The sequence below is a fragment of the Anabrus simplex genome, chromosome 9, assembly GCF_040414725.1.
Source record: "Anabrus simplex isolate iqAnaSimp1 chromosome 9, ASM4041472v1, whole genome shotgun sequence".
NCBI lineage: Eukaryota > Metazoa > Arthropoda > Insecta > Orthoptera > Tettigoniidae > Anabrus > Anabrus simplex.
In genome coordinates, this window is record NC_090273.1 from 66,778,730 (window position 1) to 66,796,583 (window position 17,854).

At 37.8% G+C, this 17,854-nt stretch overlaps 1 protein-coding gene across 4 annotated transcripts in view; it reads right to left on the reverse strand.

The window, feature by feature from the left end:
- Positions 1-2,558: 2,558 nt before the first annotated feature.
- The window catches only part of LOC136880989 (SAC3 domain-containing protein 1), a 63,225-nt gene continuing 47,929 nt past the window's right edge, over positions 2,559-17,854 (reverse strand). For all 4 annotated transcript variants that reach the window (XM_067153564.2, XM_067153563.2, XM_067153562.2 and 1 more), the window contains 2 exons: positions 12,428-12,617; positions 2,559-2,869 (listed from right to left, as the gene is read on the reverse strand). In XM_067153564.2, the coding sequence (XP_067009665.2) occupies positions 2,738-2,869; positions 12,428-12,617 (322 nt within the window). In that variant the 3' untranslated portion in view covers positions 2,559-2,737. The remainder of the gene's footprint in view (positions 2,870-12,427; positions 12,618-17,854) is intronic.

Sequence of the window (17,854 nt, forward strand, 5' to 3'; positions counted from 1 at the left end):
TGCTGCGAGCGATGAAGTGTTCGGTGATAGATGGCTTGTTTATCAGTGAAATAGATAAGCACAAGACAACAACATAATAATGCAGCAACCTGTTTCAAAGAAATGAAAGACTTCCGAAAGTCCATTTCGACCGAACTGGGAACTTTCGCATTTGTTTCTTGTCGGTCGTGACGATAAAGTCAAATGCTTAATCTGAGGGACAAATTACGTGATCAAAACTATATATTTTTCAATGGAAAGATTTTGCTCGAATTGTACCAGAATTTGTCAAAGGAAGATTTTCCTAAGCTGCATCAAGAAGCAGATAAGATTATTTCTATGTTTGGTTCCACATGCATATGTGAAACGTTTTTATTTTTTATATTTTTTATGAAATGCGTGCGAGTATTTCTGATGGTAATTTAAAGAACGCTCTCAGAATTGCTGTCAGCCGATCCCTTGTTCCAGACATTACTGGTATAATTGAAAAGGAAAAGAAGTGATAGAGAAGATAAGTTGTCTGCTCAAACCAAATTGAAGGAAGAGACTTTTAACACCGGTAACCTTGTCCCATACATCTGAGTGTCTCAGCTCATCGCTTGTAAACATCTCGCAGTGAGTGGAGAAACAGCATATCTCATAGGCAAGGGAGAGATAGATGTAGGGAAAGAGGAGGTGGGGGTTTGCACCTTGGTCAACCTAGTGAAATCGTCTCTTGCACCTTGCACCGTGCAGTGCACTGGTGCATGCACCTTGAGAGACCCTGATCTAGGTCATCGGTCCCTAATGGTACGAAATGGGACGAAATGTAATGACAATTTAAAAGTTCAAAATCATCCAATGACCAGATTAAAAAATGTAATGAAGAATGAATGGATAGTTATGAATTTAAAACAATCAGTGGATCCGGTGGTGGTGGTGGTGGTGATTATTGTTTAAAGAGGAAGTACAACTAGGCAACCATTCTCTATATAACACTAATCATAGGGAAAAAGTGGAAGGGACACGACACTTCGAAAAATGAAGAGATCAGCCAAAGGAAGACAAGGGCCACAAAGGGCGTGAAAATGAAAGACTCCCTAGCCCTCGCAAACCTAATAGGATCGGGGTCGGAAAATAACAAGAGTTGACCAAGGAAGGTTGGATAGGATAGATGAAAGTGAGGAGCCTGGCACAAGTGGAACCAATCAGTGGATCTGACCCAGAAAGTATCATAAACAATAGCATTACTGAACAAGGGACTGCTTCTAAAGCACAATTCAGAATCGATGATGCTTCTTGTCAAAAGGGGTCCAAAATCCAGATCAACGGCCCCTCATGATGGTAATTATCGTTAGCAAAGTAGAACCATGGTATTTGTCATGTTGTGGTACTAATCAAAAGTAGCGTGGACTCATGATGTTCCACACATTATGGTACTACTTACAAGTATTGTACGTTGCACAGGTAACGCAGACATATGGTGTTTCTCACATAATGGTGCCACTCGTAGGCAAGGCAGACCAATGGTGTTCCTCACATAGATGTACTAACCACGGGCGCTGGTATTCATGTGGTGTTCCTCATATAGTGGTACTAATCACAGGCAATGCAGACCCACGGTGTTGCTCATATAGTGGTACTAATCACGGGTACTGGAAACCCACAGTGAACCACTCTCTGCTGTTACTAATCACAAACCTGCAGTACTGTGTACCTAACATAGTGGTACTACTTGCAAGTAATGGCGACCCATGGTGTTCCCCGCATGAAGGTACTAATCACAAGTAGTTTCATGGCTCTAATACAATCATCGCTTGGTTGCCCCTTTTAGTCACCTCTTACGACAGGCAGGAGATACCGTGGGTGTATTCTTTGTCTGTGTCCGCCACCCATAGGGGGTGTTTATAAGCCTTGCATTAGTGTTGATCCACAAATTATGTTTAGTAGCTAAGGCATACTACTAGCAATTTACTGTGATGTTCAGAGGGGACATCCACAATCTGAATGAGTAAGCAACCTTCCAATCAAGATGGAGTGATCCATCACTTCCGTGTAGAGTGAATGTCTGGAAAAACAAAAGTGAAAGGTTGAGAGAATTGGGAAAATTAGATTGGAATGTTTAAAAAATAATACAGTGAAACCTTGTTAGTGTGTTCCTCATTAACACGTTTGCCCGCTTTGCACATCGTAAATTCAAAGTCCCAATTCTCATCGTATTAAATCTATTTAAAAATAACTTGCTTATCGCGTCACGAATTTTCGCTATTACTGCTTAGTACAATCACATATTTCACGTATTTCTTTCAAGTTTTTGCTTCTTATAAATAGGAATGATAATATCAAAAAGAATACTGAATTTCTCATTAATCTTGTTAATATTGAAATTAGGATTAAAGTATTGATCAATATGAAAGTAAAGATTTTCTAAGATGGTGAGCATTGGACCTTCCTTCTCAACTTTTAAAATGCTTAAATCTTGGTTAATAGATGCAAAGCTATGCTTAGATTCTAATATATGATGTGCTATTGCAGAAAACCAATTGAACTTCACAGCATTAACAAGTTCCATACACCTTAATAGATACACAAAAAATTGATAAATATTTAAAATAATTTATTATTGGACAACAAATTAATTTTAAAAAAGACACTCTTTTTTACAAACAGCCATAGTCTCATATCACTGCTCTTCTTTTGCACTTCTCCCATTGTACATTCAAGTATTATAAATGTATATACCCTGTCTCATATGCACTCTGAAGTCCTTCAGGTTCTGCTACCTTTTTGTACACTTTTTATCTTCCTGTAGGTTATGCTTAAACTCTACAGGCTCTAATCCAAGAAGAAGGTCTGCAAGTTCATGATGCCTCAGTTCATCGTCTGTAATTTCAGCATGTCGAGGCGAAATCTGGTAGAAAAGAGAGGTCATAATATTATAACATACCATAACAATAACTTATAAAGCAAAACTACACAGTATTTTCAATACTATGTGTATCGTTTTTAAACTATAAAGTATTGAGGGGGAAACTTTATTTGCATATTTCAAATACATAATGAGAATCCATAACAGTGATAAATGTACTCTCTATAGCCGATTCTCATATTCCTAAGAGTCAAAAGAAAAGAAAAAAAACATACACATTAAATTTGTATGAAATAACAATCTATTTGTTCAAAACCTTTCATGAATGTTTTCCAGGCAGCAGCTTACTGGTTAGTTGCAATATTTTCTAATTCTGATACTCTGTGAACACGCATTTTCAGTTTTATTCTTAAAAATGGTAAAAACATCACTCCAGAGGCTTCTGTGGCAAACATATCTATTTTCTTGCTTCAAACAGCATCACCTAATCAAACTTTACCATGCATATACTGTATTATGAATACATATCTCAAGCCCCATGTAGAGTAAAGATAACCTTTTCGCCATAAATTTACATGAGAACAGCCTTTCTGAAATTTAACGAGATGCGAGAATATATAACCTAACCTCTGAAATCAATGATGCACGCTGCCGTATCTTGAGAAGTATCACATTCTTATTCAATTTCAGCTCTGTTCAATCTCAATCCCTTAGAAGCATTAAATTTTGGTTAATGATGTTTTCCGGACACTTCTTTATTTATGCTTTTACTGCATGTTTTTGAATTATGGTATGGGACAGTCATTCCCAAACTGTGGGAGGCTGCGACGATAATCCAAGGGGTCACCAATAGTAATGTAAGCAAAATTTTGTTGTACACACAGAATTCATAGACCATTATATGAAATTTAGTAACTAGGTCTTCACAGAATATGTGGCTGATAGATAGTACAAGTTTGCAGTGGGAAAAGAAGATATACTACTGTACGCGCACTTTTTAGTGATAGATTTTTGTACTTGGTTGAGGAGTAAGAAGGCAGCACTGCCGGTTCCGGTAGTACTGCCAACTGAATGGAAATGAAATCTGAATTGAATCGATAACATGATCGATCGATATGAATTTTCTAAACCTTTATTATCTTACGCCAACAACTTGTCACACACACAATATATAATACTATATAACATTTCCCGATGCGAAACGTGTTCCTAGCATGAATTCTATAGTTTGGCTTTGCTGTGTAAACAACAACAGTATGAGTACTTAAAGTGTACGCCAGATGTCACACAGCAATGATAAGCGATTCTTTGTTTGTGTTTCAAAAGTTGCCAATACGAATCTCGAAGATAACTGAAGTCGACCGATTCAGCGCTATGGTGTAAATCTATCGCTAAAAAGAGCGCAGATAATACAATGCAGTGTAAGTGATGTTATTGTGAGATACATGGAATTGCTGGTATCCGCATTAAGACCATATTTTCTGCCTCTGGGTGAGAAAATCTGATGGATGAGAAATCCCTTCTTTGAAACTGAACATGAATTGCCCTCCCTTGAGAAAGATCATAAATTGAAATATGATAAGGGTGGAAATGAAATGAAATGCCGTATGGCTTTTAGTGCTGGAAGTGTCCGAGGACATGTTTGGCTCGCCAGGTGCAGGCCTTTTGATTTTACTGCCGTAGGCGACCTGCACGTCATGATGAGGATGAAATGATGATGAAGACGACACATACACTCAGCCCCCGTGCCAGCGAAATTAACCAATTATGGTTAAAATTCCTGACTCTGCCGGGAATCGAACCCAGGACCCCTGTGGCCAAAGGCCAGCACGCTAACCATTTAGCCATGGAGCCGGACTTAAGGGTGGAGAATGAGATAGAGTGGCATGTTAAGCTCCAGGAAGTTGCATGAATATATCACAACTCCACATCTCTGATCGACTTATGTGTATACGACATCACCTATACCTACGCTACAATTTCTAGAAAGGAAATACTGCGTTTAATGCCTTTCGTAACAACACATCTGTATGAGTGTACCTTTTGTGCTCTCACACAAATGAAAGCAAAGTACAGAAACAGAGCTAATGTAGAGGCTGATCTACAGTTCGAGTGACTACGCTTGTAAAAACGCTTGGCCTCTGGAAAACAGCACCATCCGTTCCTTTGGTCCAACAACCACAACAAGAGAATTTTTTTTTTTCAAGTAAGTTTCCAGATCCAGACTGTTGCAATTATTAGCCAAGTGTCACACTGTTCTATCATTTCTGTGCAACTATAAAGCATCTTTATGTACATGAAGTTAAATTAAACTTTCAAAGAAAGTAAATATTAGTTCTAAATTATACAAATAAAATCAAACATGAATCATAAAATTCTGCTTCTTTAACTTTTTATTATTGAATGGAGTGGTATGATCCTTGGACATGCGTGTGATATGCTCAGGGGGCCCCGGGGACAAGAAGTTTGGGAAACTTTTGTAAACTGCAGTTATCAAAAATAACAAAATATTGTAATACACAACCTTCTTCTGGATCTGTAGTTTCTGAGATTATGGGAGACAGGTACTATGTTATCTTATTTAATTTCTGTACCTAGTATTAAAATTAAGCAATCGTTTACTTCAGCATTTATTTCTAAAGAGTTAATAACTACTGTTGGCCAAATTATTTATCTGTTTAAGGCGACACTTCGGAGATAAAAATTGATATTTTGGTCATTTTGGTGAAATTTTTTTAATGACTGAAATTGAAAGGATTGAGTTTCTTTTTTCTTGTCACAAAGTTATTCCGCTGAATTAAAACAATTTGCACTGTATTAATGCTCTGTTTGCCAATTGTAATTTTACATTTAAATCCCATTTTTCTCCCATAATATTCTACCAAATGTAACAAAATTTGTATGGTATATGTATCACAGCTATATTAAGAAACCTGCTTATGGAATTTTTGATTGCAGAATTTTTTCAAGTAGTAGGGATTTTTTAAGTCTAACATTTTAGAACGTAAAAATTACACAAACTTTAGTGCAATATATCTCCTTATATAAATTATGTACAGAAAAATTGATATGTAATGCTTTTAAAATAAGTATTGTCTACCTAATTACAAATTTACATTAACAGGTTAATTAAATTTCATGAAAAAATTGAATTAAAAATTTCTAAAACAAATTTATTTTGGAAAAACTATTAATTGTACATGAAAGAAATGTTCGTGATATCTCTACTTTTATATAGGTGACATTCGCACAAAGTTTTGTGAAAATTCATGCATTAGGTAAAATATCTTTTTATCTCCGGAGTGTCGCCTTAATGTGGAAACATGTTCTCCCCTTACATTTTGAATGTCAATGTTTGTTTACAGCAGTCAGAGTCACGAGTTGACAGATAATATTAATCGATGTCCACAGCACCTTTGAATGCTAGTCAGAGCATGCTCTTGCACATAGTGAGAAATCGATGCAGAAGATGACTGATCATATTAAATATAAATGCTGGAGTGTATACATATCAATAATGAAAAATATAATGTGGCCTAATTTGTTTGTAATAATGGATGAATCAGTGAAATGGTCCGTACTGTAACCGAAGGATATTTATTATACAGACCAATACAGAAATTGTTGAGGGGCACTAAAATCTGTATTACAAAAGGGTTCTCACTATATGCCATACTCATTACAGCAGACTTTTACTGTAAATAAAAAGAGGAGAACTGAAGAATTAACCATATTTTGAAACACTGTTTACCGGGCGAGTTGGCCGTGCGGTTTGGGTCGCGCAGCTGTAAGCTTGCATCCGGGAGATAGTGGGTTCGAACCCCACTGTCGGCAGCCCTGAAAATGGTTTTCTATGGTTTCCCATTTTCACACCAGGTAAATGTTGGGGCTGTACCTTCATTAAGGCCACGGCCGCTTCCTCCCCACTCCTAGGCCTTTCCTGTCCCATAACACCTATCTGTGTCGGTGCTACGTAAAAAAAAACAAAAAAACAACAACAACACTGCTTCATAGGACAGAAGGAGCCTAGAATTAAGATTTCCAGAACTCTTATTTGCAACCAAAAGTGGAAGTTCAACAGGGTAGTTGTTTATCCCCACTACTCTATCACTGTGATGAATGAGGTAACACACACTAAAGAAAGGAGGATTAGGCAACAAATACATTAGTCTTTGCTGACGACATCATGTTGTGGGATGAAACTACTCTGTACTTTGGTCAGAATTTTAAAAGATTGGTACTCGAGTGTCGGCCGGTCCTGCGGTGTAGAGGTACCATGCCTGCCTCTTACCCAGAGACCCCGGGTTCAATTCCTGGACAGGTCAGCAATTTTTACCTGGACCTCAGGGCTGGTTCGAGGTCAACTCAGCCTATGTGATTACAATTGAGGAGCTATCTGACGGTGAGATGGTGGCCCCGGTCTAGAGAGCCAAGAATAACGGTCGTGAGGATTCGTCGTGCTGACCACACGACACCTCGTAATCTGCAGGCATTTGGGCTGAGCAGCGGTTGCTTGGAAGGCCAAGGTCCTTCGGGGCTGTTGGGCCATGGGGTTTGGTTTGGTTTTTTGGTACTCGAGTGTCATTCATAATCCAGAATAAGAAGAATAGTTTTTTTTTATTTCTGTCACGTCTGTCCATCTACATCTATGTACATGCATCATGAGAAAATGGCTTAAGAAAATCTAATCAAAATCTGTATTTAACGTCGGAGATGAAGTCACTAGGCTATGAATAATTCTATTCAAAGTGGATGAAACCGTAGTTTTGGGGAAGGTAAAAAATTAAGTCTCAAATATCTCTGTTTATACTGGCCGTATCGATAAATATTACAGAAGAATCCTTTGCAACAAAGAGAGAAGGAATAGTAAATTCTGGTTTCCATGACTCACATTTTTATTGTAGTACAAAGATTACAAGTCCCAATACTTAAATTTACTGTTTGTCCCAAAGTGGACCCTGGGCGGATGTCTTCATGACGTGTAATGTAGGGCAGTTACCTCACCAAGCGGAACAGTCTATCTGAATATTATTTGGGAGAAGCTGGGAAATAGATAACTTTATCTTGCCATTTCTCTAGATCATACCTATTCTGATAATTACTGGTACTTGAACCGACAGCGCGGAATGCCGTACTGGGTATACCATGTCCCAAACGTTGGCAGGTGTGGAATGCCATACTTACATATAATGTCTGCCTCTGCATTATATTATATATCTCATTCCACATTAAGAAAACAGTACTGCTCTTATGGATCTACAAGGAGTGTACACACCCCCTCTGAGACACCCATAATTCCTCATGGTTAAGGGACATTGTACTGTACTTTCTAATATATTATGAAAGACATATAAAAAGGATGAGGCATTTTTGCCTGTGAGCTATTAAAATAACTACATAACATTTTCTTTTTCATAAATATATTCGTAGGGAGGAAGCACAATGGCAGCAACAGCCATAGTTTCGTTGCCTGCCTTCATTTTCCTTCTTCTGTGTTGCTCTGATACAAGTATCGTCTAGTTCAGGTTCAGGGCCCTGACCTAACTTTAGGCTAAGATTTATTTTTGGCTGATGATGCTTACGACTGTTAAGCGAAACATGTCCCATCTTACAACGCCTGTTGTAATGTTTATTTCCTAAATATAGGAAAGATAAGTACTGGAAAGGTGGTGTTAACTATTATTCTTGTTCTAATGTTCAAAGGAGGGACTAGCGATGGGTGACCCAATATCTGGAATCCTTGCTAACATTTTTATGGATCACCTCGAGACTAACAAGATAATCAATAATATCAATGGTCTACAGCTTTGGCTAAGATACATCGATGACACACATCGCAATGATAGTGATAACATTTTAAAGACCCTTAATGACCTTGACCATAATATCAGATTCACTAAGGAAGACTAAGTCCACAGGTCTTTAAACTTCCAGGACTTAACCTTGACCAGAGCCAGTGATAATTTTATTTTCCAAATTTACAGAAAGCCCTCCGCTGCTCCTTTGACAATAAAGAATGCTACTATTTCTGAATCCTTAAATTTAAGGTGTTTTTTTCTCCTTATCACAGGCTTTTCGCCTGCAGGTTAATTCAGGCTTGGTTTCTCTCAAAATGTTTGCTCCCGCTCTCCTCCTGACCAATTTTATGTGATGGGTTTCCACTAGGATTTTGACAGCGATTTCAAACTGTTTTGTCGTTTTTATAAACTAATAATTTGTAAACTATGAGGTCCACAACCTCACCATGTGCTACTATTATTCATTTCCATCTGCATCATTTGTTTTCTCATTCCCTTGTTTCTTAGGTTAACGCAGTTTTTAGTATCAATTATTATTTCAAATTAACACCTGTTTCACTGAATTTTGTCGCATTAAGTTGTTTTTTGCTCTGCATATTGATGTAAATATTGTATATTTGTACTATTTTGTTTCCGTCTAGGCTCTCTTTTGTTTGTTTTTTTCATTTGCGCTTTCATTATGTTTTTTAGCATTTTTTCAACTCATATTATGTAAATTATTCCAACCCCCCTAATTTTTTCACTGAAGATGGCTCAAACGAGCCGAAACATGTCTGAACTTGTTTACTCCGTCTAATGACGGAATATATGATGTATTGAATAGGAGGATACTTTCATTTTTCGCCATTGTAAAATAAAGAATGAGTCGTTACACCCTCAATTTCATAAACAAGCAACTTTTTACAGTTTAGTTCATCGAGCATTAAATATTCCACTATCCCCTTCTAACCGAAAAAAAGAGTTTGAATATATAAAAGAACTTGCAAAACTTAACGGCTATAAACCTAAACTGATCGATAAGATTATTGGTAAAATAAAATCAAAAAATACTACAAATTTAATTCCAGATAAGCCCAAAAGAATAAACACTGCCACTTTCACCTTCACTAACCCCACCATACACAGCATTACTAACCCATTCAAGAAGCACAACATCAGAATTGCCTACCGAACTCGTAACACTAATCGGAATATATTCTTTAATTCCAACTTGGTAAATACATCTCAAGACAAATTTTCAAACTCTGGTATTTACAGACTCAAATGCCCCCAGTGTGAATTATCTTATATCGGACAAACTGGCCGCAGTTTTAGAACTAGATACTTGGAACATTATAATGCCTTAAAGCATAAAAAGTACTCTGCCATGAGCAACCGATGAGGGATTCCGGCCACAATTATTCTACAATTGATCAGGACCTCCACATTATAAAATATGTAAATAAAAGCAACTTAATGACTGAATTGGAAAATACATACATTTTCTTGGATCAACATTTTAATAATAATAATAATTTGAATGATGTCCCTGAGAACAACAGCCCATTAATTGAACACGTCCCCAATTTACTCACTAATCTTAATATAAATCATAACAATTTCACAAAAATCTTCAATTATAAACCTTTAAATCCCCCTCCAGTCGTCATAACAGATTCCACCTTACCCCCTCCCCATAATACAGCTCCGCCGCCAGCTTCCAGCACTCTCATTGTTGCGCCTACCCCTCCCGTCCCAACTTACTCTTTGCCTAGGCAAGCACACAGATACAACACACGCAGCAACGGGCATAAATTTAACAGACCCCCTTGAACGGCTAATGTCTCCACTCAACGCTCATCCAACATAAGAGGTAAGCGATCTTAGTCTCCCATTCTGAACACCCTATTTTCAAGGCCCCAGTACATCTTTTTCCTTTTTCCATTTTCAGATTTCAGTGCACACACTTGGCATCTTATTTTTTCCATTTTGGTCTTGAACTCCCAGCAAAAATGAAGCAGCTTCAGGCGTGATCAATCCGTTTGAAGTGTTACTACTCCATGTCTGCTACAACATATGATTTCTCTCGCCCGTTCTCACGTATCTATACAAGAGTGGGATTTAATTATTTCTTCGCTTAAAAGAATATAACCATCATGTTTTGTTACATATGAACATTCTTATTAACTGACTGGCAGCCATGAGTTTGATATTATACTGCGAGCTCTATGTTGTACCTTATGTTTTTAACCTCTGGCAACACGATTACGTGTTTTTTCTAACTCAGCCATGATGAACACTCTTATATATTTTCACTCTTGTTTTTATGTTTGAACATTCTGATTGACTGACTGGTAACAATGATATCGTAATGATTTTAATTATTTCACTACCAGCTCTGTATTGTAGCCTACTTTCTGTTCTTATCCTCTGTCTCAACTCGATTGTGTTTTTTCTCTTAGCCATGTTGTAACATTCCATGTTTTTTCACACTAGTTTTAAGCCTATTTTCATTTTATAAATATAAATGTTGATTCTTAGGGTGCCATGTATGTTAAGGACACTAGGTTCAGGGCCCTGACCTAACTTTAGGCTAAGATTTATTTTTGGCTGATGATGCTTACGACTGTTAAGCGAAACATGTCCCATCTTACAACGCCTGTTGTAATGTTTATTTCCTAAATATAGGAAAGATAAGTATTGGAAAGGTGGTGTTAACTATTATTCTTGTTTTAATGTTCATAGTCCCTCACTCTGTGAACCGCTGGCAGCTCACTTATGTAGTGAAGTCATCTACAGTATTTATTTATTGTGTGTGTGTTTTTAGGCTTTAAATCGGTGCGTACTTGTCTTGTGTTGAGTGAGAGTTGGTTGTATATTGCATAGTATTTGTGTGTGTTTCATTATTTTTGTACTGTACAGGTTGTTACTGAAGATTTTGGTGTTGTGGTGTGCAGTGATAAGTCATGGAATAAATGTACTGATAAAAAAAATTGCTGTACGTTTTATTTGTGCTTGATTTTGTTATTTAGCTGTTCATTCTTACAAGCATTATAATTTTACCACTTTTTTTTTTTTTTTTTTTTTTTCACAACCACATTTAAGTTTTACTATTGTTCTTGTGAGCAATACAACAGCATAGTAGCACCCCACATTTCCTGGAGAAATTTATTAAATGCAATGAAATGCATCCCTCACCCTTCAAACCCATAAAAATTATTATTTTCTTTTTTCTCCCCCAATTTGCCTTACCCTTCAATGCTGGGGTTTTTTGTGCCACAGTTTACTTCTGATTCTGTACAAACCAAAAATAGCCTCTGTAATTTGCAATTTGTACCTTAGTTTCTTCCGCTTTTTTACCTTGAACTCAAATACTGAACTTCAAAAATGTATGTGCCGCTGTTTACCCATAGTGGTGGTGAGCAGAGCCGTTCAATATGGCAACTCTATTTTCTTAACTTGGAATACAATATACCACCTGTCATAGGGACTGTGAACTACAGTAAAGTAAACTTCCTTTTACACAGGGATAGTGTATTCTTTCCTCTCCCTTTTGGTTGATATATTGACTCTTTCTACTGACCATTTTGTTTCCTTCGAGCAACTTGAAAGTCGTACATTTAGTGCTGTGGCAAACACTTGATGGCTTTTTCATTTTAAATTTAAATGTAGTAGTAGTAGTAGTAGTAGTAGTAGTAGTAGTAGTAGTAGTAGTTTTTTTTTTTTTTTTTTTTATGGTTGGTGTGCCAAAGCACAATGCCATATGTTGCAGACTCCTGATATAAAGGTTAAAAGCCATGAAAATATGAAGTTAACAACATACCAACGGAGACTTGTTATTAAAAGTTCCTTTCAAGAAGCGGATCCCTTTCTCATCAGTGCTAATGCCATAGTGCTGACAGTCTCGAAGCAGTTGCTGCTCTGTATCGTACAAGAGCAGGGACTGTAGCTGAGAGGTTGGGTAGCTCCCAACTCTGTTGCTGAAGGCAGTACTCATCACTGAGAAGGCATGCCTGAAAAAGAAAAAGTAAATCCAAGTATTTTTTTATAATTAATGTTACTATCAACCACTAGGTCACTCTGTATTTTATATCCTGCTATGGTAAGAGAGTAGACCAGTGGAGACCATGACTTGCATGCTCGCTCAATTCTGCGATGAGAAAATATATATAATAAAACCACCAAATCAATACACATACTACAATCTAAAAAGATTATTAATGGAATAAATGTGAATATATTTCAGCTCTTGGAGTCATCAGCACAAACACACAAATAAGATTAAAATCACAACATAAATGCACTTGAAAAATGCACGTGTTCACATAATATGTTTGATTATGAAGGCTGTGAATGCAGATTTTCCTTCATCAGTTTGATTTCAGTACGGACTCACCTTCCGCTTACAACCCCTTCCCGTCCCGCGTCTCCAGCGACTGGCAGCAAACATCCATCTCTCTCACGTGCTTCCACCGAACATCGCAGAATTGTTACAAGTAATCATGCTCATGGTCCGTATTGACTAATAACTTGAGAATATATATATAGTCAAACCATCAAATCAATATGATGAGAAAATTAATTATGTATTTTATAATAACTATAATTTGCATTCTGGCAAATGTATTCACTTTTTCAGCAAATCAAAGAACACTGCAGCTTGAGATGGAACGTGTCTTAGTTTGGACTGTATAATGTGTTCTATATTTTATAATAATAATAATAATAATAATAATAATAATAATAATAATAATAATAATAATAATAATAATAATCATCATCATCATTTCCCAACTCCACTTTTCTGGGCGTGGTGTACAAGCGCTTGCCATCTCCTTCTGTCCCATACATCTCCTTCTGTCTTCATACATCTTTGGTTTCAGTACATCCTCCCATTTGTGTCCTCTCTCCTCCACATCTGATCTTACAGTCTTTATCCAGCATTTTCTTGGTCTTCCCTGTGGTCTTCTTCCTATAAGGTCAAAATATTTTCTGGCAGGTCTTTCCCTGTTCATTCTCATTATGAGCCCATACCAATGAAGTCTGCATTTCTTTATGACCCTGGTAATAGGAACCTCGATACCAGCTACTTTCCTATTCACTTCATTTCTGATCTTGTCCTTTCTGGTAGTTTGGTTCATGGTTCTAATGAATCTCATTTCAGTTGCTTGGATTCTTCTGAAGTCTTTGTTTAGTAGGGTACATTTCTCTAAACTGTGCATGAGGATTGGTACAAAGTAAGTGTGGTACATGATTATTTTTGCCTTTTGTGGTATTTTGCAGTCCCAGAGAAGATTTCTGACTTGACTGTAGAAGTTTAATGCTTTCTGTGTCCTGCTGAACAATGTTGTCTTTTGAGATTGTTATTGTTTTTATGTACTGCTTTTATGGTTTTCGAAGATGCCCAGTGCCGGAATTTTTGTCCCATAGGAGTTCTTTTGCGCACCAGTAAATCTACCGACATGGGGCTGATGTATTTGAGCACATTCAAATACCACCGGACTGAGCCAGGATCGAACCTGCCAACTTGGGCTCAGAAAGCCAGTCCCTTAACCATCTGAGCCACTCAGTCCGGCTGTTCTATGTTTGGTACAAGAATTAGCAATACAGAGTTCTGCAGGTTAAAGACACATTTCAAGTTGCAGAATTATGTCCCTGAGCCAGGTTGCACCGCAGATTTATCAGCTCAAGTTGGAAGTAATGGGGAGATAGAATTGGAGTCAGTGTTGAGCCCATTGAAGTCTTGAAACCTCTTTGCAAACAAAGTGACGGGCTGGAAAGGCGACTGTGCTGCTATCCCATGGAGTGATTAACCATGACAGAAAATGGTTGAACCCTTCATCATGGACAAAGTGAGAAAAGATAACCTTGAATCCCCTCAATACCCTGCCCTGGAAAGCAGTATAATTCCCGGGGACCTCAGCAACATCTGTAACATTGTGGGACATGCGACTTCTGTTACACACACATCATAAGAGCAGCGTCTGGCTCCATGGCTAAACGGTTAGCGTGCTGGCCTTTGGTCCAGAGGGTCCCGGGTTCGATTCCTGGCCGGGTCAGGGATTTTAACCTTCATTGGTTAATTCCTATGGCTTGGGGGCTGGGTGTGTGTATCGTCTTCATCATTAGAATTCATCATAGGTTGGGCCCCATCCTCAAAGACGCGCAGGTCGCCTATACGACGTCAACTCGAAAGACCTGCACACCAGGCCTCTTCGGAGGCCATATGACATTATTATTTATAAAAGCAGCAACTCTCAGTGTTAAATCTGGGAGAGTGGTAGAATTAGAAAATGACTTCAACAACATAAAATGGGATATACTTGGACTCTCTGAAGTGAGATCTGTTGGAGATCTATTCTGGAGAGATGATACTCTCTTCTCCCATTTTGGCTAGTTGAAAGATCTGCATGGAGTTGGATTTCTCATCAATATACATCTGGAATGAAGAATGGACTTCAGAGGCCCCAGATGAATGGGGATCGATCAATCTTTGACCTTACACAGCCTCTGCCCAGATTTCATCTTTCACAGAATGTAAGAGTCTCGCTTAACAAACGAAGTGGCTCTGCAATGCACTTTTAAGGCCTATGACCTTCTCCAAGCTGTGACTGTCGGGAAGAAATCCAGTTTATTAAATGACTGCAACAACTAGACATCCTAGTTTAGTTCAAGTTTTTCATCAGCTAATTTAAGATTATTTATATTTCACTTCCTTTTTTTTTCTTTCTGTATTGTATATATCTCTCTCTCTCTCTCCATTTCTATATTGTGCTTTTTTTTCTGCCACTTTTTAATTTTTATTCCATTTTGTATATTACTCATTGTATTTTCATCATGGTTTTTTCTTCCTCAATTTGTGAGCAGCTTAACTTGTACCTTCAGCTAAATAATTAAATGTCAGAGAAAATGACTTAGAAATTGAAGGAGCAACATAAAGAATGAAGAAAAAATGGTTTCCCTTTCTCCCAGTGTTTTTCCATTAACATCCTGACAGCAAAGATAAGGTCTGAAGTTGTTCTTCCAGGCCTAAATGCATATTGTTCCTCTTCCAATAAAGGTTCTACATTTGAAGATTAAAACTGGTTGTAAAACTCTGACAATAATACAGGCGTATGCTCCAGCTGAAAATTAAATTTTCGACAGACAGACAAAATCATAGAGAGTAGATTAAGAGGAACTGTAGAACCTTTATTGGAAGAGAAACAATATGCATTTAGGCCTAGAAGAACAACTTCAGAGCTTATCTTTGCTGTCAGAATGTTAATGGAAAAACACTGGGAGAAAGGGAAACCACTTTTTCTACTATTCCTAGACATCGAAAAGGCTTATGATAGCGTATCAATGGAGCGTATCTGGGAATGCCTAAGAGCTGGGAATTCGTGACAGTCTTATTGCAAAAGTGAAGATGCTGTATGAAAAAAAACCAGACGTTGTGTTCAAGTGGGTTGCGTGCTTTCCAAATGGTTTGAAACAAAGACAGGAGTACAGCAAGGCAGTACTTTGTCACCTCTCCTATTTATCACTGTGATGGATGCCATAACAAAGGCACTAAAAGCTTTCATCTTTGCAGACGACATGGTGATCTGGAGTGAAACCGAAAATGATGTGGAGGAAAAGCTGCAGAAATGGAGTCAAGAGTTTAAGAGATACAGTGAAACTCTGTTAAGAAGTTTTTCAAGGGACTGCAGAAAAAAAACTTCTTAAGCAGGAAACTTCTCAAAAGGGGTAATGCCCAAAAACTTATTCTGTACTTTGAAATACGTGTGAAACACACAGACAACAGATTTCCTTGTTTGTGAACAATACCAAAATAGGCCGATATATAAGAGCTGCTAACAGAAAGCCACAATATAAAAATTCAATTATCATGACAATATTTTTAGAGATAAAATAAAATAATTGAACATACCGTATTATAAATATATTTGATAAAAGAAGGGAACATATTAAGTTATATAAAAACGTTGCAAGGTTTGCTTATTTTAGCAGGCAGAACCATTTCCTTCCACGCTTCCCTTTCCTCCACACTTACACTCTCTGCTTCGCAACAAATTGTTTTGTAAACAATGCCGGCTCGATTTTTAAAGCGGTCCAGCCACCCGTTCGACGCGGTAAAAGGTACCCTTAATTTGCATGTGGCTTTCTCCTGCACAATAGTCCCACTGAAAGGTATGTTTAAACTTCGCTGCTGTTTAAACCATATTAGCAGAGCTTGTTCTATTTCATCTTATTTTTCAGATTTAACTTCCTTACAATTTGCTGAAGTATTCCCTGCAGAAGCAGAGAGCTCTTCTTTCTTCGCTATAATACTGTTCACAGTAGACGGCGGCATCCCCACTTCCTTTGCAAAGCAACACGGGAAAGTGTAGATGACTCCACTTTCCTTATAATCTCCACTTTGTCTTTTATTGTTAGTGCCTTTCGCTTGATCTCTTTCCTCTGAATTCCGCTCATTTTCACTTAAAACATTTGTACGTTGATATTACAAGTATAACCAACTTCACCGACTCCTATTCATACTAATTACGACGCTACACTATGCTTGGCAATCCGTAGCTTAGGCTTACAAGACGCAAAGACAAGACGTGTACTACAGTTTGTTAGCATGTGCTTTCTATCTTCCTCACACCCCTGACACCTGCTTCAAGGATAATGGCAGCAAATGGGAAATCTAGCAACTTATTCTTAGAGATTCCTAGAACCTAGGCCTAAATCGCCCCTGCATTCCTACTGGTTGTCACGGCAACAGGCGTAGTTTCTGGCTGTTTCATAAGTACCGCATGGCCAAGCCAGTATTGAGTTTATTTTCCTGCTTCAATCCTCTTCATGCTATAGGTAATGAAGAAAAGAAACACAAGTTCGAAGTTGCAGAAATGAGTGCATGAAAAAGTATCTGGGGTATTACGTGGGAGTGATAAAGGCGCAGTACCAACGCTAGCACAACTAAATGTAAACAGTTTCTTTCCCCGAGATATTTTTATTTCATGTCTCCTCATCCTTGTGCTACATTCTAATAATGCGATGTAATAATTACGAGTGACATGATAATACAATTTTTAGCTTGTATAAAGGTAAAATTAAAAATAACTCTCAATTTTATGCCAACACGTGGTATTGCAATGCCTCTGTGTGCCTCCCACCAACACCCAGTTGGCTATCAACATTCGTTCAACTTCGTAAACGATCGGGATCTTTCGGCCGGCTGTGGCGGCATGTGTATCAGCTGGCTGCTGGCAAGTCGGCTGTT